The 25765-nt window shown below is 35.7% G+C and overlaps 1 protein-coding gene across 2 annotated transcripts in view; it reads right to left on the bottom strand.

Moving 5' to 3' along the window:
* The window catches only part of LOC121384598, a 55497-nt gene that overhangs the window by 5683 nt on the left and 24049 nt on the right, over window positions 1–25765 (bottom strand). For both annotated transcript variants that reach the window (XR_005959413.1, XM_041515057.1), the window contains exons 7-21: window positions 23836–23914; window positions 23008–23113; window positions 21718–21801; window positions 21161–21316; window positions 20287–20403; window positions 19838–19917; window positions 18624–18690; window positions 17132–17328; window positions 16200–16269; window positions 15250–15386; window positions 14587–14638; window positions 13363–13427; window positions 12196–12875; window positions 9003–9125; window positions 1600–1796 (exon numbers count right to left, since the gene is read on the bottom strand). Coding sequence is in view for 1 of the 2 variants with exons in the window: in XM_041515057.1 (XP_041370991.1) it covers window positions 1600–1796; window positions 9003–9125; window positions 12196–12875; window positions 13363–13427; window positions 14587–14638; window positions 15250–15386; window positions 16200–16269; window positions 17132–17328; window positions 18624–18690; window positions 19838–19917; window positions 20287–20403; window positions 21161–21316; window positions 21718–21801; window positions 23008–23113; window positions 23836–23914 (2210 nt within the window). In the remaining variant the exon portion in view is untranslated. The remainder of the gene's footprint in view (window positions 1–1599; window positions 1797–9002; window positions 9126–12195; window positions 12876–13362; window positions 13428–14586; window positions 14639–15249; window positions 15387–16199; window positions 16270–17131; window positions 17329–18623; window positions 18691–19837; window positions 19918–20286; window positions 20404–21160; window positions 21317–21717; window positions 21802–23007; window positions 23114–23835; window positions 23915–25765) is intronic.

Here is a 25765-nt window from a genome sequence, read left to right as displayed (position 1 = left end):
AAAAGTAGGGGAACCTGAAATATTAATGTTAATATCAACTATTAGACCGAACATACATTTTGACCACAGACATCCTAGTAGAAAATGTTCAGATCTGTTTATCAACACACCAAAACACATTCCATAGTTTGCACGTGCATCACGCAGTTGCCCCATACACGTCATTCTCGATTTTGACAATTTCCAGAAAGGTCGATTAATCACTGTGGAACATAATTTCTGTCAATCTTTTTCATTCTGTTGATCATACAGTTGTTATTGTTTTGTTTTTAGTAATTTTTATTGTTTGAATTTGCGATGTGGCGTATGCAACGCGATGAGTGTCTATGGACTACTGGCATGCTGCAAAGAGGCAGAAGTCAGCATAAAGTGGCCAACACCTTCAATGTTTCGAAGTCAGTGATTAGCAGACTATGGAACAGGTACCAACAAATCCAAAATGTTGACGATCGACCCAGTTCAGGTCGTCCCAGGGCAATGACAGGAGTACAGGATCAATTCATCCGTAACCAGGCTCTAAGAAATCGAGCTGAAACGGCAAATCAAATTGTTGCAAACCTTCATCAGGCTATTGGTGTCCGAGTTACGGGTCAGACGATTAGAAACTGTCTTAATGCAGCCCAGATTGTACCTACCTTAACAAATCGTCACATTGCCCACAGACGTGAATGGTGTAGGGAGCGTCAGAACTAGGGTATTCGTCACTGGTCACGTGTCATGTTTTCAGATGAGTCCCTATTCACCTTGGGACTTCCTTGACAGGCATAGTTGGGTCTGGCGACGACGAAATGAACGGCACACCAACGTCACAATCCGATTTCATGACAGATTTGGCGGTGGATCAGTTATGGTGTGGGGTGGTATCACTATGACTAACAGAACCCCTCCATATTGTGCAAGGATGGGTCACTGGGCAGTACTACTGGGATAAGATACTGACACCCTTTGTCATCCCGTTTGCTAAGCATGTGGATCAACGTTTTGTCAATGCTCACCTCCAGCAGAACAACATCTATCAAATGCCATGGCCAGCAATGAGCCCAGATCTTTCCCCCATTGAACACGTCTGGGACATGATAGGCAGATGTGTGCGTCAACATCAAACACTTCTGATCCCAATTGTCCTTCAAGATCTTTGGTGGTCATAAAATCTACTGTAATACTGAACTACCGGTTGTAATGTTTACCCAATTAATTCACTATTATATAACCATTCCCCACAGCTAATATACCTTACAATTTTGGCAATTGTAAATTCTTATTAGAGTTTCCCTACTTTTTTTGAAGAGAATATTACTTTTAATACATAATGCAAGTTCCAGATTTAAACAATATTTTTATCTTTTCCTTTAGACATCATGCTTATAATTCAAAGAGGATAAGCTAGCAGGTTGATATGGTCACAGGCGACTTTAAATAAAGCAGTCTATACTTGATGGGCAACCAGTGCTCCACAACTGGTATATATATTGTGAAATCCTTAATTGTCATGAACTTAAATATTCATGGTTTTGTTCAATCATACATTGTGTTGGATATTTAAATTTATCGATAAAAAAGGTAGATTATAAGTGATGTCTTTACAAATATAATGATTACCTCGTGGTTCTAAGAGTGATGTGGTCACCCGCTGTAGCTGCCCCGTAAGGTTTCCAGGCTGGGTTCGAAGCTGCATGGGGATGAACTTGTTGTGAGTCTTGGCAGACCGGTTTTCCGGAATCTCCGGAACCATGGTACTGTGAATAGTACTCCCAGAGAAATTCATCTTTGGTGGCACAGCCTTTTTTAAACCTGGTCTGTATAGCATGAACAGATGTTTTTAATAAGACATTTCACACAACAGAGCAAAATACAAATGAATATAATCACTCATTAAAATGTGTTCCAGTAGTTCAGTTAATAAGTAATATTAAATAATCTTTAAGAGGATGTCTAGCAGTCATGTGGTTGAGCTCGAACTTAACGGCAGCACCGATGTTAATTGCTACAGCTGCAATGGCAGTTCTTTGGTTGCTGGATAAACATTATTGCTGTCATTTGAAGGGATAATTTTTTGTTTTTAATTTTATATTTTAATACTAAAGCTTCTGGTTTAAAATGCTCTTTATAGACAGATCGACTCAAAATTGCCACAGGTGAGCATTTTGCTGTAGACAAAATTGTCTAATGTAATAAAAATTCTTTGAGCCATGCATGTTAGGGGAAAAGCATGATTGATATGAATGAGTTTTTAATTTTAATAAAATACGAATAAATATAATTTTTTAAAACGTCATTGGTGATTACCATCATACACAGAGATAAAAGAAAAATTGGGGGGAGGGGGGAGTGGGGTAGGGGTAGGGTTGGGGATTACTTCATTAAATCATGTAAAATAAATTAAACCATTCTCTTGACAGATTATTATTAAATATTTGTCTCATATGATATCATACAACTAAAATGGAAAGTTTATTTTGAAAACATCCCAATGCAGTGTTGTACAGTGTCTAAAAAGCAAATATATGCAAGTCAGACACGTAAATAATGAAAGAAATAAACTAATGTCACATATAGTCTACACTTGCAATCAATCACTGTTTAAATGTACATGCTTACATACATGTATCCACTTAGGTTTTAAGCAAGCTGTTCTGGGCATACATGCACATGTACATGCATTGTCTGTTCAGGATAGGGGTTAATGGTGAAACTTTGTTAGTGTGATATTAGTCAGTGTGGTGGACTTAAACCTTCCCAATGAACCATTAAAACTCTCACCAGATGAGAACTGGCACTCGGTTGTGATCTCAAAACCTTGCTACCAGCCTTAAGGCCAACAGGTTACTACTAGTATTATACCACCAGGGAATTAATTAGTAGGAAGGCATCTTTTTTATCAGAGGTTGACTTTTAATTCTGTAGGGGTATGGCAAGTGGTGCCTTTGGTCAGATAACAAAAATTGGGGTACCAAGACATGTTGGAGGACCACCAAGGAAAAAAATATTGCAAGCAAGTTTGGTACTGAAAATCGGGATACAAAACTTTCTTAAAGGGACGTACCCTAGTTTCAACCTGTTGAAAATTAACACTAAGTTTAGTTAATCTACAAACCTGTAACACATTTGGATAAAGTTACAATTGAGTGAAACATGAGTCTGTGACTTTGAAATGGTGAAATACCCTCTAAAAATAGACTAAAACTCGACTCCATAAGAGGTACTTCTCAGACGCACGAGCGTTTTAAAAAATATGAGAAATGTATTTTGTGATATTAAAAACACCAGGATGACCAATAACACTTCGAATATACGGAATTGATAATCTAAACAATAAAATCAAAGTAAAGTATGATTTAAGTTATGAAAAACGGTTATAATATTCAAAAATATTCGTTAGTGTTTAAAAACCAGGGTATGTCCCTTTAAACGGCATGTTTCACCAAGCTATCAATTCATTCACAAATTTGTGTACATTATTTTTTTTAGCAATGAAAAATACATATATAACATGAGATGTATAGGAAGGACATGAAGATAAACCAGGAAGAGAACCACAGTATTTTTTATGCCATTGATATCCGATTTTCAGGGCACAATGGCAAGCAAGGAGGGCAACCATGGCACTTGCCATAGGTTGTGTGGTAAAATTCAGACCCTGTTTTATGAACTTCCTCACAAAGAGAAAATGCCATTTGTGGAGTACTGATGTAATCACCTAACTGGTGGGGCGGGATGTAACCCAGTGGTAAAGTGCTCACTCGATGTGTGGTCAGTCTGGGATTGATCCCCGTTGGTGTGCCCAATGTGCTATTTCTCTTTCCAGCCAGAGCACCATGACTGGTATATTAAAAGCTGTGGTATGTGCTATCTTGTCTGTGGGTTTGGTGTATATAAAAGATTCCTTGCTAATAATTGAAAAATATAGCGGGGTTTTTTCTCAGACTATACATGGCAAAATTATCAAATGTTTGACATCCAATAGGTGATGATTACTAAATTAATTAATGCTCTAGTTGTGTCGTTAAACAAAAAAAACTTTCTTTCTAACCCAACTGGTCTACTGAGAGAAATCAACTGTATGCATGGACCAAACTGAACATCTGGAGATTGCTCTACCATTGGTTGATCACCATTCTATGAATTTCAACTTCATTTTCTGTATGATACAAATTTTCTTTATAATCTGAATGACAAAACCAAATGTTATCATGTTCAAAGTCATATCTCTGCACAAGCAGAGTTAAAAGGGCATTAGCAATTAAGGTTATGATTGTTTTCACTAATCACCATCAGGTGCTACATCTACAGCATGCAGGACTGCCATTCCCCAGGCTATCCGTACACCATATGCAGGAAGACTGCCATCCCTAAGCTTGCAGGCCAGGTCAGGTAATAGGTTTTAACATGCACATTCATAACAAGCTGTTGTATAGCACACACACAACATGGGTGCAGGATAGGACAAAGTTTGGGGTGTGTGGGAAATGGGGTCACCCACGCTGGCATGTGCAAGGAAGCACAAGCAGCCCGACCAGGGTCTGTAGCGGGCATAAGCTTGCAATAGCATAGATCATTTTATAGTATAAACAATTAACCGCTTTTTATTTCTCTTTGGCTGGGTTTTTATTAATGATATTGTTTGCAACAGTTTCCAACAGTTCCATTGTATATGACAGTTTATATGGAGTCTTAACACCTGTTGTTCAATTCTGAACCAGGATGTCTTGATGTGTCATTCGTGGAACAGAAAGCAGACATGTACTATCACATCCAACTTTCATAAACATTCTGAACATTATTGAAATATATAACAAAATTATATTGTTTTTATTTGCAATTACATTTAACCCCCTACCCATGGAGATTAACAAATAAAACCCATGGAAATAAAACATGGCAGAGTGGAGAGCTAGCTCAATAAATTGAACAGAAACAAAGCAAAACGAATGGCCAGTGCACAGCTAACTACATCATGCCATGTACACACAGAACAAGATTTACACTGCTGGCTTCTGCTGTTACTATGGAAACAGGTCAGATAACCACTGTGTGGTATTTATAAGAATGGGAGAGAAATGACAAAATATACAATATATAGTGCATCATTCTCCCTATGAAATGACTTATTTTAAATGAATCATGGTTTCCACATATAGACATTGCTAACAGTTACTGTAGTCAACAGTACACAGATGGTTGTGTTAACAATGCAATGCCTGAAGCAACAAAAATGGGGCCCATTACATCAATATGGTGAAATAACTTTCTTTTCTTTCTTAAAATATTAAACAATACTTAGTCTGGTCATTAAATTACAAGTTTTAATTAAATAAGTTTAAATTAAAAAAATATATATTGCTTTTATTTCAATAAAAAAAACAATCCCCAGGAAGGCCTCTGGTTGCATACTTGTGAAAAGGTCTAAAAACCTTCTTGATCAATGATAGGAGTCGAACTGTAGATCTAGCCTGGTAGGTTTTACATTATCCCCCATTTTCTATTACTCTTGGTAACAAACAGAACCTGGTCAGGCTAGAGAATACAGTCCACACTGAGGTGAAAACAACATTGAAGGGATGTGTTTGGCAGCTGTGGAAAGGCTTCAACAACTGGAGCTAAATTTAGACATGTTTTCAAACTATGACTTTCCACCAGCTCATTTATTTCCACTAAATGAAATGAAAAAAGAAGGCATTTATAAAAAAAAATTAAAAACCCAACCCCTCCATAAAGGTAACTAGTTGATATTATCAATAATACAATACTAGAAGCCATTTCAGTGATCTTGTACTAGCATATATTTGCAAGCTAAGGCTGATCAATATTTCACCATCTAGAGTTACAAGCAGTTCATGCATGGCCGGCTGTGTCCTACTTTCTCTGCGGTGACAGTCGCTATGGCGTTACTCATTGTTCATGCTCAAAGTTTCCTGTGCATTAAGTGCGATTGCAGTTTACACGCCCCCACTTGAAATAGTACTTTCTTTGTGTGTAGTTTCTCTTTTCAGTTGTATTGTTAGCACTTATTTCTAGGATTACAAAGAGAGCAATATACCTACATTCTGCCATTCATTCAACTTAAATTAATTATTAATGTGCATATACTGTTAATGCTGGCATAGGAAGCAGGAGGCAAGGGGGGGGGGGGCATGTGTCCCTCCCACTTTGTAATAGCAGCAATGATTTTTATATATTTATACATGTCTTTATATATGTGTGTGTGTATGTCCCCCCCCCCCCCCCCCCCCCCCCCCCCCCCCCCCCCCCCCCCCCCACACACACACACACTTTTTGGCACCTTCCTACATCCATGGTTAATACAGATCTTATCAACTGTAACAATTTAATAGTACTACTGCTATTATGAAAGTAATTACAAAGATTTTTTTTTTACGCTTATTGTTATTCCATTCTCTTGACATTTGAATTAAAATTTATATTTGGTTGTCATGTACGTTTCTGGGACAGATTGAACGTGTGGCTTTAGGACGGCTGTTAAGGGTGTGTATAAATGTACAGTACCTATTCTAAAAGCTATACAGCTGTCATTTTGACACCATACAGAGTTGTTTTGAGCAGTGTAAATGTAGGCCAAGTAAATGTTCCTTTGAAAGCATCAGGTGAACAATTTCCTAATCACATATGTCTATTCTGTAGCATAATAAAAGTGTTTCAAAAGACTTCAGCTTCCATTAAAACCCCCATAAAAACCCCCGCAAATTTTTAAACAAAAGAACAATAACTCTGGTATGGAGTTACTTGGAAAGAAAAGGAAAATTTGCTTAACAACACCTCATAACATTTTAAACCAAAGCCGTTTGGTGTCTAATATAGTGTTATATTAATTAACACTTGGTCAAGAGAATAAGGAAGGAAATGTTTTATTTAACGACACATTCAACAGATTTTATTTACGGTTATATGGTTAAGGACCATACAAATACTGATGGAGGAAACCCACTGTCGCCACTTCATGGGCTACTCTTTTTGATTAGCAGCAAGGGATCTTTTATATGCACCAACCCATAGACAGAATAACACATACCACAGCCTTTGATGTACCAGTCGTGGTGCACTGGCTAGAGTGAGAAATAGCTCAGTAGGCCCACTGACGGGGATCAATCCCAAACTGACCGTGCATCAAGCATGCACTAGCTTTACCACTGGGCTATCCACTCAATAGAAATTAACATTTATGTGTTTTGAGATGAAATGTTTTGCAGTGACTATCACTGGCGTAGGAAGTGGGGGGGGGGGGGGGAAGAAAAGAGACAAGGGGGCATGTGCCCCCCCCCCCCACACTTTTAAGATATTTTGCTTTATATTTGCTTTATAATAGTGTAAAAGTGTGTAAATATAAAAGTGTGCCCCCCCCCCCCCCTCACTTTTTTGCACCTTCCTACGCCACTGACTTAATTTGGGCCAGATTATTTTGGCCACGCTTATTTTGTGCACAGCATGTATCTCCATGACTCTGGTACAATCTAAATCCCTGCCATCTCGCTATCTGAACTGTCTGTCCAGAACAGTGACTTGGTGATTAGCAGTTAGTGGTTAGTGAAAGAGAAGTCGATATAGTGGCCTTATACCTTGACTCTGGTACAATCTAAATCCCTGCCACCTCGCTATCTGAACTGTCTGTCCAGAACAGTGACTTGGTGATTAACAGTTAGTGGTTAGTGAAAGAGAAGTCGATATAGTGGCCTTATACCTAACTACCCATTCAGTCATTAAACTCACTCTGGGAGGGAGCTCGTACTGAGAGGCTAACCCAGTACCTATTATCCATAACCACTATACCACCAAGGCCAATAAAACACTGGTGAAGCATCCATCTTACAGTCACAGCCTGAATCACATCAGGCATCTCTGGTATACAGTTCAGAGGTGTGTACCCATTATAATTATCTAGCACCTATGTGATACACTAGTAACTACATGTATGTATTATATGGAGATGTGAAAGAATGCAAGGTTGTCCAGATAAACCATGCCATTCTCTGGTCCTAACTGGTGCATGATGAGAACAAAATAACAAAGACATCATCATCCATTACCGGTACTCTCAGTGTTTTCTGGATGACTGAGATTTCAAGTACAATGTATGAATGGATGGATGGATGGATGAATTTGTGGATAATTGGATGGATGGATGGATTGGATGGATCAATGGATGGATGGATGGATAGATGGATGGGTGGGAGATGGATGGATGGATGGATTTGTGGATGATTGGTGGATGGGATGGATTGGATGGATTGGATGGATTGGATGGATGCATGGATGCATGGATGCATGGATGGTTGGATTTATGAATAAAAATAATGTATAGATGGTTGGATGAAGCCAAATGGAAAAGATATAGGCAGACTAAAAGGAACAAAAACAAATTAAATAAATACATTAAAAATAAATGCATAAATGGACAACATTATACATATACATTCAAACAAAATACGGAATCTAGTTAAAATAAGCAATTGGCTGATGAGTCTTTTGAAACTACAACTAAGGCTAAAATAAAACTATTTCTGTTTGCCTTTACTCATCCAATAAACAACATTACGGCCTGAGAGAATATTGGTTTGTTTTCTTCTTGATAAATAGAACAGAACTAAATGTATTTTATTTAAATCCCATGATCAACATGTAAAAAAAAATGGGTTATAATTTTTCTTTCCATTTTTAAAAAACCCAACATAATTAATAAAAAACCCCGAAATAATTAACCGTAAACAAAATAATATTTGTTGTAATTTGATCAACTAATAAAAAAAATGGTAATAGTTTCTTTCAAATTTTTGTTTAACGTAATAAAACTAAAAGAACAAATACCTCCCCCCCCCCCCCCCCAAAAAAAAAATCCTAACCTCAAAATCCTAAAACTAAAACTATGTATAATAATTGCCATACCTACTTGACCTAGCTATAGGTTTAAAGCACAGAGCTGAGTTTAGAGCAAACCAGTATTCTTTTTCAGGCCAGACTAGCTTAAGCTACATCATTTCTAACGAGTCTACCTGTGGTAGCTAATAAAGTTGTTAGTCCTCTGTATAAATTCCTGCTGGTCTATGAGATAGTCACTGGCACCGCGGTGAGATAGGGTTAGATAGGCAGTGGATGAGCTAAGGTCACTAATGAATCTGCAACATCAACGATGTTCCCGTCTCACAAACCGACTAGCTGTATATCTACAGTTCATGCTGCTATGGTAAACACACTCAAATGAACAGATACAATACACACGGTAGATTGTTATGGAAGGTAATAATAAACTTCTTTCAGTACGGTTTATTTTTTGGTTGTTCTTTGCCTTCTTTGTGTCAAGAGTTTTTAACCCTATCCCTTTCTTATATGTAACAAACCCTTCACCCTAAAAATGGATAAAGAATTATTGGCAACTTAATCCACAATTTTTCACCTCATCCCCATTTTTTTTCAAGAAATTGGTCGAATAACTAAAAACTCAGATACAGGTTAATAAATACCTTTGGAATAAAACTACTAGTATTTCATCTTATATATAATTATATTATAATCTTAATTTCAAAGCATTACCTACAAAGGTTTTGTACTATAATCTTTATCTTATGAAAATACACCAATTATTTTTAGACATAATTATAATGAATTATTTCAAATAATTTTTGTGAGTGAACTGGCCAGAGTCCTGAACTAATTTAAAAGTTAATTATGTATGGCTAATACCAAAAACATTGTTAAAAGATACATGATTTGAAAAATTATCTCCCCTTGACCAGAACAGTACCACACCTTGACCAACTTAATATACCAGAACAACTTGATATACAAAATGTACCAGTGCAACATGAACTACATTTAGCTCTTTCAGTTTTGAGTCCTACAAATGTTGTGTGCAGATTACCTTTTTCTTTTAATAAATAAAACAATCATTGATTGTTGTATTAACATCATATTGTTTTAGAGACTGAAAATAGTTTTTTCTCATATGTAAATGTGGAAATAAATTATGTAAGTCACCCCTTTACATTAACTTTTTGATCTAGCGCCTTCTTCTATTTTTTATATACACAGTATGACATGGTCGTAGTGTAGAGGGCTTTAAGCTAGTAATGAAGAAATCTGCACACAAACGGTATTTATATATGTACTGAGCTGTATGTGTCATACACAATGAACCCTGAAAGACAGTTTCCTTGTAGTACCAGTAGATATTTGTCACAACATTCCCAAATGAATCCTCATCGGTGGGCCCATTGGGCTATATCAAAGGCTGTGGTATGTGCTATCCTGTCTGTGGGATGGTGCATATAAAAGATCCCTCGCTACTAATGGAAAAATGTAGTGGATTTCATCTCTAAGATTATGTCAAATTACCAAATGTTTGACATCCAATAGCCAATGATTAATAAATCAATGTGCTCTAGTGGTGTCATTAAACAAAACAAACTTTTTTCAAATGAAATTTCAAAATCTAACTTTATAGACTCCATCACATTAGCACTTATTAATTAACATGCATGGTAATGAAAACGAACAGGATTAAGCTACAGAGCATGCAGGCTTGGTCATTCCAATCATCTGGTGCATTTAAATGATGTTATTTGTTACCATGTCCAGTGTATGGTCAAGTTTGTAATAAACATTCTTATATGGTTACTGTTTAAGAATAATGCAAGGTTTTGATGGAGTTAATGCCTGTGCAAAGCATTTGATCTTAATGATTTTTATTTAAATGTTTCTTCACTATACCCTGCTATCCAGCAACTGATTTGAGAATACAACAATTATAACTTATATTGTGTGACAAGTGCAGCTTAGTACATATAATTAGTAAAACAACAACAACAACAAAACAAAAACAAAATAATACAAATTAGCAATAAATATGTATGAACAACAATACATCAATATTTTCTGATGGAATAAAACTTGTATTAACACATTAAAATGACAGCTTAACTAAATCAAGCAAATATCATTGATTTCATCTTAATGTGGGTTTGTATGCATTTAAAAAACAAAATGAGTTTAAAAAATGCAGACTCTTAAAACATTTATTTTAAAATATTATATAAACAGCAAAAGCCATTTTGAAGCAATTCTAAAATTTCTAAATTTAGCTACAAAGGTATATTATTGAATGTTTCTTTCTAACTTCATATTTGGCAATATTAGTTCTGAAAAATAGAAAATTTAGCCTAATCTAGTTTACATAGCATGTTGTTTTTTCTTCTCTATTTAAGATGAGATGTAAAATATTACCATCATTTTTAAAAAGTACTTACAAAACTGGAAACCTATTATATAAACTAAAAATAAAATTCAGTAAATTGCAACATCCAGCATGTTACTACTTGTTCTAAATAAATATTATGGTTTGTCTTTAATTAGCTATTTCAATGTTAAATATTTCTTTTCAATGATAAAAATATGTTTTTCTTTTTTTAAATAATGAGATTTTAAAAATCATTGAAAAAAATAATGTTTTTTTTTTAAATAATGGGATTTTAAAAATCATTCTAAGAAAATAATATATTGTCTTCAATTCATATTAATTAATGAATAATTAATCAATTATTATTAGCACAAACAAATTACCACAAACATGAATTAAATTGTTATGTTATGAAAACCAAACAAATGTACTCATGTACTAGTTCAAAAACAAAACATGCACTAGCAACACTGAGATTAGAATTCCAACACAACTACAGGAGTGGGTTGAACGGTTAGGAGTCCATGAAACAGTTTTTAAATCTCATATGTAAATCATATTGGACACAAAATCTGGATAACTTATAGAAATAATGAAAATATGAAGTTTTCTGTAAAATGAAAAATAAGGACAGGAACAGCTTGTGGGTAGCATTAACATCCAGATATCCAAAAATATTCACAAGATTTTCATCTGTGTTTAATACCTACTGGATCTGTATATTTAAAATTGAATGAAAAACTAAATTATTTTCATCTTTTTCTATTGACTGTTGAAATATGGAAAATAAATACTGCCTGCCCCAGCTCCAATGTGGATAGCCACAAATCTCCTACTTAATAAATCTCTGAAAAAAAGTAAATTATTTTCATTTTTTTTTAAAGATTGTTGAAAAAATCTATGCCTGCCATGACTCCAATGTTCCAGTAATAATTTCTAGAACAGCCACAAATCTTTAACTTTAATTTTTTTTTTTTTTTTTTTTTTTTTTTTTTAAAGTATCTGTGACTTACTTTTTTGATTTGTAAGGAGAATCCAGATCAAAGCACTCGGCATCCAGATAGTTAATAATCTCCTTCGCCATCTGTGGACTGGGCAAGGATCGCGACATGTGCGGCATTCCCTCTAAGTTGTGGCCTCCACCGTCAAGATAATGCTGACTCGGAATGATCGGTTTCGGCAGAGGGGACACGTTGACCACCTTCTCGGGGGAATCGGTTCTCGAGGAGTTCCCGCCCGACATGTCGGAGAGGTGGTCACTCTCCCCATCAACCACCTGGCTTGATGGCTTGCTCTTCCCTGAAGGTTTCGCTCCAATGTACGACGTCTTAGACCTCTCCAGCTTCAGACCATTACATGCTGTGGTAGCGTCGTACATGGAAGCCGTTTTTCCAAGAGATTTCTTAAGTTCAAAGTTCGTCTTTCCAGGTTCTCCATCGCCTGGCATGTCGTCGCCTCCGTGAATAGAAACATAGCTGACAGGAATTGGGAACATTGCTTTGGAAGCACTAGTGACTTTTTCTGTCCTCACCATGGCTCGCTCCTTGGAGGATGAGGTGCGGGTCGAGTCTTTTGATGACTTGGAGTGAGGATTAACATTTTCTTTTTTAATGTCACATTGCACATTGTATTTGGTTATGGCTGTTTTTGATTTCTGAACACCGTTTGGTAAAGAGCTGTTTGGATGCCATTTCTAAAAGGAAGAATGAAACGATAATGTTCTATGAGTTTAAATTAAGTATACATACATGTATATAAAAAGATCCCAACAAGAAATGAACTAGTACCAAAGAATAACACATTTTTTAAAAGTTGGGGTAAACTTGCCAAATGAAACTTTGCCGATGATTTTATTGTAACTGGGTTTTTTTAATTCATTTTTTAATAAATTCTTTTACATATACTGAAAACAAAACAGTAAGAGCTAAGAATACAAATCTCTTTTTTTTGTATGTTATATTTTTAACAATTTGTTACTAACTAACTAACAAACATCATAACTACTTTTTTTCTTAGTATCTTTTAGTAAGTAAAATATTACTTGTCTTAATATTTTTCATTAATTTTAAAAAAACCAAAACCCAACTGTAATAAATACTTGCTACCTGTTACTACAACTGTTTTAGACAATTAAATTTCTACATTGTTTCAAGTACAAAGAATGCTATTAGGCTTCCTACTTGAGAATCTTTGACTAAGCTGGCATTTTCTGTTATCCCATTGGCAGAGGTGAGGATACTTTCAGCTGAAAATAAAACAACAAATATACATCACAACTCTTTAAAACCTATTTTCCGTAGTGTTTTTATTATTAATTCCTAATTCTTTAAGACACCATGGCATATACCATATCCACAGCCCTCGAAATAAGTTGTGAACAATAGATCAGGTTTCGCATTGGTTACATCTTCGTGTTTTCGACAAGTGTATTTCCTGCTGAAAAACCTGATGTCGCAGGCAGAGGGGTTTCAGGCAAGAAATATACACATGTAGTTTTGTATTTATTACATACCCTAAATTGGAATTTCATTTCCAAACAACTGGAAACATGACTAGTTAATAACAAAGAATTTTCAATGTACATAGCCAAGTTGCCTGTGTTACTGAGCAAACCACTGAACTAGCAATCATTACACATGAATATAGTTTCATTAAAACAAGTAAGAGGAATGACAAAGCATGAGTGATAAGAAGTGTATATTTTTAGTTATATTGTTGGAGAAGTACTTTAAAGGCGGGACGTAGCCCAGTGGTACAGCACTCGCTCGATGCACGGTCGACGTGGGATCGATCCCCGTTGGTGGACCTATTGGGATATTTCTCGTTCCAGCCAGTGCACCACGACTGGTATATTTAAGGCCGTGGTATGTACTACCCTGTCTGTGGGATGGTGCATATAAAAGATCCCTTACTGCTAATTGAAAAGAGTAGCCCATGAAGTGGCGACAGCGCGTTTCATCTCACAATATCTGTGTGGTCCTTAACCATATGTCTGACACCATATAACCATATATAAAATGTGTTGAGTGCATCGTTAAATAAAATCTTTCTTTCTTTCTTTCTTAAAGGCAATGCAATGTTTATGTATCTATCAGGGCATTTCCCACAAACTAGTGAACAAATAGTAGTGTTATGTCTGGAAATATTCTGGCTGTTGAGTTGAAAATAAAAAAGTGTATTTGATATTGGGGACTGTATTTACATAGTAAGATGTGTATGTAATAAAACAAAATGAGGGAGGGAGCATTCAGAGTGGGGGAAAAAATGAGATGAAAATTAAAAGAAGGGAAAGTCAAGAGTAAATAGCAGAAAGCATAAAATTTTGTAGTTTTTTTTTCTGTTCTTTTTTTTAGACAAACTGAATAGAAAGCATTGTAAGCTAGGAAATAATGACATTAGCGTACCAGAACTAGGTCGTACTGAGCCTGAGTCGTGTCCGGAAGACTTTAGTCCTGTCTGAAATAAAAAAATGTTTTTTAGATTTAGACTTAATTGTGTCATTAATACAACGTGACCATCATTCATAACCCATCTTATGATACACTAATGGTAAAGACGTATTTGCTGCATGTCAGTAGTTGTACCCAATATGGCATCATTATTTTAAATTTTTTATACTAACCATTAACCTCTGTCTTTGACAGACAATTCAGATATCTGAGATGTGTTCACAGAAAAACATGCTTTAATTGATCTGATATACATACAACAATAAATTAAAAAAATAAACTGAAATTAAATAAAATTGTGTTTACAGGCTTTTGAGTTGCATAACTATCATAAATTGTAGGGTGGAAAATGTAGAGATCTCATTAACAATGTTACGGTATCGTACTAATAGACATGATACATTAACAACGGTATCGTACAAATATATGGTCACGTGGGTCCTGGCCATGCCAGCCAGTCAACATGTAGGCCTATATCGTTCATGAATAAATCTTCTTGGACAGTGATATGGTCTTGGGTAAGTGAATAACATATTATTACAGAAAAAAGACAATTTCTATCAATATCAGGGCCTAAACAATTTTCTAGAATAAAGCTAGCTCTGTACAGGAATCTACCTTTGCACTAGGTGTTCGTGACAACTTTGTTTCTGACTTCTTCTTCTTAAGCGGAGCTGGTTTCTGTGGTATTTCTTCCCCAAGAGACTCCTTCCTGACTGGCGGTGTCTGGTATAGTGGTGGCCTGCTGGTGTCATCTGAAGTGCAGTCATAGAAAAATCATCATTAATACAGTAATTAAAACAATAATGAATGGTGGGACAGGCTGTGGTCAGATGTGATAGGTCATCACACAGTAGTGTAGAACATGGCATAGAAGGAAAGAAATGTTTTATTTAACGACACACTCAACACATTTTATTTACGGTTATATGGCGTCAAACATATGGTTAAGGACCACACAGATGTAGAGAGAGGAAACCCGCTGTTGCCACTTCATGGGCTACTCGTTTTCAATCAGCAGCAAGGGATCTTTTATATGCACCATCCCACAGACAGGATAGTACATACCACAGCCTTTGTTACATCAGTTATGAAGCACTGGCTGGAACGAGAAATAGCCCAATGGGGCCACCGATGGGATCGATCCTAAACTGACCACCCATCTATCGAGCGCTTTACCACTGGGCTACTTCCTGCTCAACATGGCATGGCAGGGGCAGGGCAGGGCAGGGCCAACTACTGAATCAATGTCCGTCATCAGTGTAAGGTATTGTAGAGTATGGCAGGACAGAGTCAACAAATGAATCAGTATATTTTACGTTTAACATTTGTAAGACTCCACATCACACCCGTTAAGCACTGATGATCATTAAGACAAATAAGCATTCAGAAATGTGATGTCCATGATTGGAGAGAAGCTACTAACATTCATTTTTAGATAAACAACAGATGATCATTCAGAAACATGATGTCAGTGATAGTAGAGAAGCTATTAACATTAATTTTTAGATAAAAGACAGATGATCATTCAGAAACGTGATGTAAATAATTGTAGAAAAATTACTAACATTCATCTTTGGATGTTCTTTTCTTGGTGGACTTGCTTTCAAACTTGCCTTCACTGGTTAAAGCTACAATCTGAAATGGGTTTAAAATATAATGTTTTTGTTAAAATTATTAAATATATTAACATAGACTCATTCATTCCACTTATGCAAAGTACAGAGTTTGCAGCCACTGTAATATGTTTCCGATTATTAGTTTCTTTTTCAAAACTAAAATTCCATATTAAATACTTCTCTTGTTCAGAATACCAGTGTCTGTATATCCAATGCATTTGTCATAGTGTGCTAACATTTGTACATGTAGCACTTATTTTTCATTTTAATTTGTAAAATCTGGTTTGGGTAACTACAAGCATTAGGTCAACAATGAACAGCTTGATTATACAAACAAGGCTCTGTTGGTTTTAAACATCTTACCATGCCCCTTTGACAATATTAGTACAATGTGCTACATTGTTAATACTTACATGGCTGTGCAATTTCTTTTACGAAATGAGTGTTGAAAATGCAATGAGCCAAGACTAGGAAAGAGGACATTGCTTACCAAAATGTCATTTACTTAATCATTCATCACAATGCAAAGAATGGAAATGTTGTTAGACTGTGCTCTCTCTTCCTACAGTGTAATAAATTAGGAGTACTATAATGATGATACGAAATTCCTATCAGCTACTAATGATATAAGAATATCTCTATCAGCTACTACTGATATAAGAATATCCCTATCAGCTACTAATGATATAAGAATATCCCAATCAGGTAATAATGATATACGAAATACCTATCAGATAATCATGATATAAGAAATACCTCTCAGCTAATAATGATATGCAAAATACCTCTTGGCTAATAATGATATAAGAATATCCTATTGCCTAATAATGATATAAGAATATCCCTATCTCCTAATAATGATATCCTTATCAGCTACTTACGATAAAGGTGTAGTCGGTGTCCGGAGTGAGTCGTCGGGTCGTAAAGCTGAGATCTGTTCCTGAATATACGACCCTGCCGTTCATGACGACGTCGTAACGTGTGATGCGACCGAGAGGCACTTCGGGCGGTCCCCAGCTGACGTGGATCTCATTACGACCCAACACATGCACCTGTGGCCGCGACGGGGCATGAGCACCTGGCAAGTGGCAGAATATCACAATACAGTGAAACCCTTCTAAACTGAACCAGAATCATCTCAAAACTGGACGTTTTTCATGTTCCTTTTTAAATATCAGTACAGAACCTCTCTAAAATGAACCCTATATGAACTGGAATTACCTAAAAACTGGGCATTTTAAAATATCAGTACAGACCATAACCTAAAACGAACCCTATGTAAATTGGAATTACCTCAAAACCAGACGATCTGTAAACTGAAATTACCTTAAAACCAGACCCTCTTTAAACTGGAATTACCTAAAAACCTGGACGCTTTTCATGGTCCCTTTTAAAATATCAGTACAGAACATAACCTCTCTAAACAGGATACCCTTTAAAACCAGACTTTTTACTTGGTTCCATGGGTGTCTGGTTTAGAGAAGTTTCACTGTATATTAAAACTGAAATATTTTGGATTAATAGCCAGAAATATATTAAAACTGTCAACTTGAATAAGAAAATGTTATTCTGTCCACCCACCCCCTGAGAATCTCACTTTTTTTCTCTTCTTTTTTTTTGCTCCAGAAAATAGCATACACATCTCAGGGTTTAATTAGTATAGTGTTTCATTTCATTTGTTTATAAAAAGTAGTGCCCCTCCCCCCCCTGGATTTTGATCAGGGTACGGCCCTGCAAGGGATATATATACATGTATATATATTGCTATTCCAGTTCACAGATAATTTTCAAAAAGTTATATTTATTCTATGTGAAAAAAAGAAGTTTGTTTTATTTAACGACGCCGCTAGAGCACATTGATTTTTAATCTTATCATCGGCTATTGGACGTCAAACATATGGTCATTCTGACACTGTTTTTAGAGGAAACCCGCTGTCGCCACATAGGCTACTCTTTTTTACGACAGGCAGCAAGGGATCTTTTATTTGCACTTCCCACAGGCAGGATAGCACAAACCATGGCCTTTGTTGAACCAGTTATGGATCACTGGTCGGTGCAAGTGGTTTACACCTACCCATTGAGCCTTGCGGAGCACTCACTCAGGGTTTGGAGTCGGTATCTGGATTAAAAATCCCATGCCTCGACTGGGATCCGAACCCAGTACCTACCAGCCTGTAGACTGATGGCCTGCCACGACGCCACCGAGGCCGGTCATTATTCTATGTGAAAACAAATCTATATATTCCATGCATTATGAACCTGACATTTTATAAAAGATTTTAATTTGTCTAACCACTCGTTGTAAATGTTCAGTCTGAGTTTTTACAAGCGGGTTTATTTTGAAATTAGTGAAACATTGCACTGATTACTCACCAAGTTCAGGAGTGGTTCCAAAAACAGAAGCTTTGTCACCTTTACCTTTGCCTGTAGCTGCACAAACCTACAAAACAAGCATCGCAAACATTACGGTAACTAGAACTTGCTTTATTTCACCATGAGTCAACATTTTGTAAAAACAAAAAAACAACCCAAAACTGAATAAACTATTGGATATTAATTACAAAGTTTTGACAAATATTTGTTTTTGTATCTGGACTTTTATGTCTAACTTATTAAATGGCCTTGTTATAGGTCTGGGGGTTGTTATAACGGAACACGGATGGCTATATTAGCCAGAAACTTTCATGTTACAGCCAATTTGCTGACACTAAAGTCTAAAATTTTGTTGTCATAATGTTTTTATGAAGACATTTACAGGGCTTGAAAATAAAAATTTGTCACCCAGGGCATTTTTTAAAAGTTGCCATTGGTGAAATGGCCCACTGACGGCAATTGTGAGCCTGCCTATGGCTAAAAAAATTTAATTGACTTTTAAAGCAAATAAATATGATTAAAAAGCTATTTTGTTGCATGTAAACATATTTCAGATCAACTAATATTAAACACTGGCAGATAAAAGGAAGGAAATGTTTTATTTAACAATGCACTCAACACATTTTATTTACAGTTATATGACATCAGACATATGGTTACGGACCACACAGATATTGAGAGTGGAAACCCGCTGTCGCCACTTCATGGACTACTCTTTTCGATTAGCAGCAAGAGATTTTTTATATGCACCATCCCACAGACAGGATAGCACATACCACAGCCTTTGTTACACCAGCTGTGGAGCACTGGTTGGAATGAAAAATAGCCCAATAGGGCCACCGATGGGGATCAATCCTAAACCGACAGCGTATCAAGCAAGCGCTTAACCACTGGGCTTACGTCCAGCTCCCAAACTGTTTTCTTGGGATACGAACTCGATACCTCCCAGTTTGAACTGGCAGATAATGTACACCATATATTCATTTTACTCTTGTTCAAGAGTGTTACTGATCATGGCAGTAATTTTTATCCAGTGGCACAAAAGTGCCATCAGTGATGCTCCCGACCCACAGCAATTTATATCTCATTAAGTTCGAGCCCTGCATTTGTTAAAGAAAAGAAACAAGAAATAGCCCACTAGGTGTGCACTTTACCATTGGGCTATATCTCTCCCTTTTGTTAAAGAATTTGTTAAAGAATAACAATATACATACCATAATTTCATACTGAGTATTAGCACTGAGTCCTGTGATTATGAATGAGGTATCTGCGGTATACTCCACAATATTGCGACCTTTAACAAATAAAATGTAAAATTTAATCAAGCAAATATATTAACAAATATACTAACAGCTTGATGAGTACTTTCTGATAAAATTACCTCAAAGAGTCTCTATCAACTGTTTTTACAAAATAGTCTCAAGTGTGTCTACACTTATCTCAAGATTTTGGGATGCGTAAAATATGTGTAATTCATTCACAGGCCAGTTTGTTCACTGAAGTTTATCATTAGGTCAAAAAATGTAAAGTATGTTTTGTCTAATGACACCACTAGAGCAAATTGATTTATTAATCATCAACTATTGGATGTCAAACATTTGATAATTTTGACTCATATATGTAAAAAAAAAAAGAGTCAAATTCAAAGAGATAAAGTACTTACCATAATAAATATAATATCCTTTTAAAATGCCATTGCTCTGTTCTGGAGGATCCCATCCCACTTTTAACTGTGTTACTGTTGAACCTAAAATCTTCACATTTGTTGGAGCACTGGGTTCTGAAAAAAACAAAAACAAAATCAAGTAAACACTAATATAAATACAAATACAGTAAAGTACACTTATAATGAACATGCTGAGAACGAATTACTGCACAGAACGAACTGATCGTAAAGTCCTGTTTTAACTCTCTATATATTAATGACCAACTTCTGCTATAACAAAATATCATGGTCCCTTCTGGTTCGTTATATGAGTACTTCACTGTATAACGAAGGTCAGAGTTCAGGATTTGAACCACAGATTCTCTAGCACTCTACCATCTCAGCTAATAGACATATTCTCACTACAACAAAGCAATGTCTAGAGCCCATAAGCATAAACCATTCATAGAATAATCTCAGACAAGGGTCCTGTGTATCCAGACTAGCTAGACTATAGAGTAAGGATGCTGCTTGCTGCAGTGCATGAACCTGACATATAATACATCGCAATGTCAGCCTAACTCATTTTCAGAGATTTTGAGATCAATGAAAAAAAAAGATTTTTATACAAACAAAAAGGAATTCTTCAAAAGTTATTTGTTTAAATAATTTTTAACGAATTAATTTCTATTTATATAAAAAACAGTCTTTCTTGTTTTCAATGGTCTCAAGAAAACTATAAAAATAAGTTAGATAATCGTGCTAATTATGCTAAGTTGCTTCTAAGCAACATGATTTTATATACAATTTGTGACTCACTGATAAATTTTAAAAAAAAAAAGAAAAAAAAGAAAAGAAAAACAATTTATATTAGAGCAGATCCTATTCTGACCTGCTTCTTCTGTGGTGACGCTGACATAATCACTGAACGGACTCTCGTCTCCCTCGGTGAACGCTCGCAGCTTGAAGCTGTACGGAGTGAACGGGGCCAAGTTGTCCACATCACAGCAGCATTCCTTGCCCGTGTACACACAGCTTCCTGAAACAGCTGTTTGATGTATAACTTTAGTGTATAACAGTCAAAAGTATAATGGTTCAATATAGAACTAGAGTCAGTGACTTCCAACAGGATAGGGCAGGACGTAGCCCAGTGGTAAAGTGCTCTAGATCCTACAAATCTATGGCTAATGTTACCTTTATTAACCATTTAATATCTTATTTCTTTATATACATAAAGATAAACACCAACTCCAACATATTTACATTAATTCCACCATCTAAACTGGTGGAACAATTACAGTTAACATTTTCCCACACAATTGATTATAGATTTTTGTAGTTAATCAACACATCAGTATAAAGCCAAACCAGTCAATTTTCAATTATAATTAATCATTCAAACATCACTACTGAAAATAATGAAAATAAAAGCCCTGAAGTATTACAGACCTTCAAATAGCTGGTATCGCACGGTGAAGCCACTCTTTGTAGTTACTTCATCCCAGGCGACTCTCACAGAATAGGCTCCAGTTACTACAACAGAGAGCACACACTTTAAACACTGATGGTCTACTTTTTAAATATTCTGAACTGGGTCATATGATATATTATTACCTAATGCATATTCTATATGACTGTGCAATGTCATGTTACATGTGATTCCGTTTGAGATTATAATGCTCTGTTCTGTAGTTTTACGAATTTTTAAATCATGCTATTTGCACTATTTCCGGTGTAAAACGGGAAATCCCCTTAGCACTGACCAATGAATGCTAATGGTTTCATCGACAGATATATACTTGCAAATAATGATGTTGTGTTTCACATATGACGTTACAGTGTAAAATACTTGTGATTGCTAAACTGCACAGAGCTCGATTTCTTGCATATATACGTATATATATATATACATGCTTTTTTATATTATTATTTTTTCTTTCTTAAAAACTCAACAATCATCATCAAGGTTTGAAACTCATTTCAAAAGTATAGGATTTTAAATAAAAACATTGTGCTACTAAATAAACTTGTGTCGTAGAGGAAGGGTAATACATGAATCCCGACACAAGTTTCGTAAAATCAGTACGACACACAAGCTTGTATAATAATCTCTATATATTCCATGAAAATATGATCTTGTATTAAGATATATATTTAAAATCAGTATGACTCACATGCGAGTGTAATAATTTCTTTATCCATATTATTATGGTTGTTTTCTTTAAAAATAACAACTCAACTCAGTGTTTCAACCACAACTTGAAGGAGACGATGAAATGACATCATATTTCAAATGCACAGTCTGAGCTAGGACTGGAGAAGCAACGTCATGTTATGACGTCGCTTCCCAAAATTATGTCATTACACTTGTTATTACACGTGTGCTTTGTAGGATTATTATTAATTTGGTTATGTTGAACCATATGGATAATAAAAATGAATAGATAATGGAGTAGTGTTGAAAATCGGTTGGAATTGCATTATTGATTATCGTGTATAATCAGTTTTTACCGACCGATCACATTTTAATTCCACGATCAATTAGAAGAATACGAACATCAGAAGGATTTGAATTATACTCACCATGTCGTGTTCACTTGAACAGACCCTAGTAGTCGCTAATTTTATATTCAACAACTATTTAATATCTGTTTTTATGTACATATAAAAACAAACTCCACCCCCAACATATTTACATCAATTCCATCACTAGAGGAACAAATACACATTAACACTTACCCTCAATAACTGGCGGTGAAGGTTTCTCAAGTTTTTTTAGGATTTCCAAGGTCATTGTTACTTCGTCTTTGAGATCAGGGTTAATGTCTGGCTTCATATCAATGGCCTGAAATATAAAATAATATATATTATCGGACTTATGACAAATTCTTTAAAATTAATTTGCTTCTTAATATTGTAATGGAATAAAAAGAAAAGCAATGATACAATGACAATAATTGTTTGCTACAATAGTAGGCGTACATTTTCAGTGTCAAAATGGAACATATGATCGGTTCAAGCTTTATACTGTATATACACGTTTTCTACATGTCATTACTTCATTTTTCAGAGTTTTAAGCAAGATTTGTAAATTATTTTAGACATCTTGGACTTAAGCTGGACATAAGCTGCTAGCAATTTCAACCAAAAAAAAGAAAGAGGGGAAAATATTACAAAAATGTTAAAGGGACATTCCTGAGTTTGCTGCATTGTAAGATGTTTCCAACTAATAAAATATTTCTACGATTAAACTTACCTATTAAATATATTTTCTTGTTTAGAATATCAGTGTTTGTATATTCAATGTGTTTCTGGTCATCTTAATATTTGTAAGAAGCCCAAACTGGATTTTTTCTTCAAATAATGTTTTAGAAAATAAAATGAAATTTAACCTAGTACAAATATTAAAACAATCAGAAACACGTTTAATATACACCCACTAATATTTTATGCAAAAACGTATTTGATATGTAATTACAATCGTTAAAAAGTCTCTGTTAGTCAGTAATACTGTATCTTAAAAATTGCAGCAAACTCAGGAATGTCCCTTTAATGAAATGATATTACCTTCAATGCCAAGTATATGTTGTGGTTCTCTCTCAGTTTAAGGCAGCCTTTTGGTTGACTGGCAAGGGTCCGTAACGTCCTGAAAACAAACACAAATTATACAAGTACCAGTGTAACAGCCCCCGGAATTTCAGATCACCTCGTGATGGCAATTTAGTACAAAATAATAACACAGTAAATACCTGATAATGATAAAAATGCTGTTGATGATAAATTTTGCAACAGCCTTTTGTGGTGGTACTGCAGAATGTTCTCACAAAGTTCGAGGGCTATAGTGTAAGACAAATGCAACTGGAAGAAATGTTTATTTAACACCCAAGTACATTTTTTTTATTCAATGACCTATTAAATATCAAATAAATAATAACTTGTACTTGATCCACCAGGGGCAGAGAATAGTCTTCTTCTTCTTCTTCGTCATCGTACGCTCAGACAGGGACCCCAGTGGCTCGAACAAAAGCTGCTGTATTCCGTAGGTTCTCCAAGGGGCCAGAGTTTCTCCTTCAGGGGTTCACCTGAAGGCCAGACTGCTTTTCCATCTTTAAGTTCGATTTGAATTCCCCCACCACCATTTCTGGTTGCTTCTTCTGCTGATCCATCAGTATATGCATGTGTCCACTGGTCTTGGGGGGTAGACCTGGTGTATAAACTCTAGGGCAAGGTTTCTTCATTCTATTTCTGTCTGGGTTTTCTTCTTGAGAATCCCTGGTACCGTCTCTATAATATCAGGAAACCTGTGTCTTTTCCATGCTGGGAGCAAATAGTGTTTTGGGATTTTCTTTATTTTATGGTTCATGGTGTTGACTTTATATAGCACAGTCTGAATCTGGGGGTGATTGTTCATGTTGTTGACTTTATATAGCACAGTCTGAATCTGGGGGTGATTGTTCATGTTGTTGACTTTATATAGCACAGTCTGAATCTGGGGGTGTTTGTTCATGGTGTTGACTTTGTATAGCACAGTCTGAATCTGGGGGTGTTTGTTCATGGTGTTGACTTTATATAGCACAGTCTGAATCTGGGGGTGTTTGTTCATGGTGTTGACTTTATATAGCATAGTCTGAATCTAGTGGACCCTTTTGCTTACATTTTTTCCAGGTCACCTCTATGAATATTGTACTGTAAACATTGTTATAGCCTCAGAAGGGTTTCATTGGAATTCCCCAGCCTACACCACTGATTCACAATAAAAGCTTTTCCTGACACCCCCCCCCCCCCCCGCACACCCCACACCCCATTGATTCACAGTGACAGCTTCTGACATATAGGATTTTTAAAATTAGAAATATTGTCACATCCAATACTTTTGTGATTTTGACATTCTTGTATGGTTGCATGCCTTATATATGTAGAGAATAATACATGAGTTTCCGTTTGATACCATTTATCTTACGAGTTGTTTAAAAACGTATCAAACGAGCAAAAGCGAGTTGGATACGTTTTTAAACAACAAGTTGTAAGATAAATGGTATCAAACGGACACAAATGTAGTATGCTATTTCTTACATACCTCAAAACAATGAAAATGTAAACAATTAAACAACTAAATTATGTTGTTACAGAACATAGCATAACTGGGCCATTGCTATGGATACTTGGCTTTAAGCATACATACCACGTCATAACCAAATCACTACTGTACTAACAGATCTGTTTTCCTTCAAAAAATAGAGCACTCTAAAACATTTGCCAACCACTCGGAAAATAAACTGATGAACAGAGAGCATTTCAATGTGGCGAAGCATTTTAATTACAGCTAATTTTGAATTTGAATGATGTCAGTATTCCAATGACGTCACTTTGCATCTCCTTACAATAACACTAAACTGGGTCATGACCTCTCAGAAACGATTGATCTCCAACATACAATGTATATAATTTTGATACACAACAGTGATCTCCTACACGGCTGTGTTAGAAAATCATTTAC

The sequence above is a fragment of the Gigantopelta aegis genome, chromosome 10 (genome assembly GCF_016097555.1).
Source record: "Gigantopelta aegis isolate Gae_Host chromosome 10, Gae_host_genome, whole genome shotgun sequence".
Taxonomy (NCBI): domain Eukaryota; kingdom Metazoa; phylum Mollusca; class Gastropoda; order Neomphalida; family Peltospiridae; genus Gigantopelta; species Gigantopelta aegis.
The sequence above is the reverse complement of the archived record's forward strand: the minus strand, read 5'-3'. Positions and strand labels throughout refer to the sequence as shown.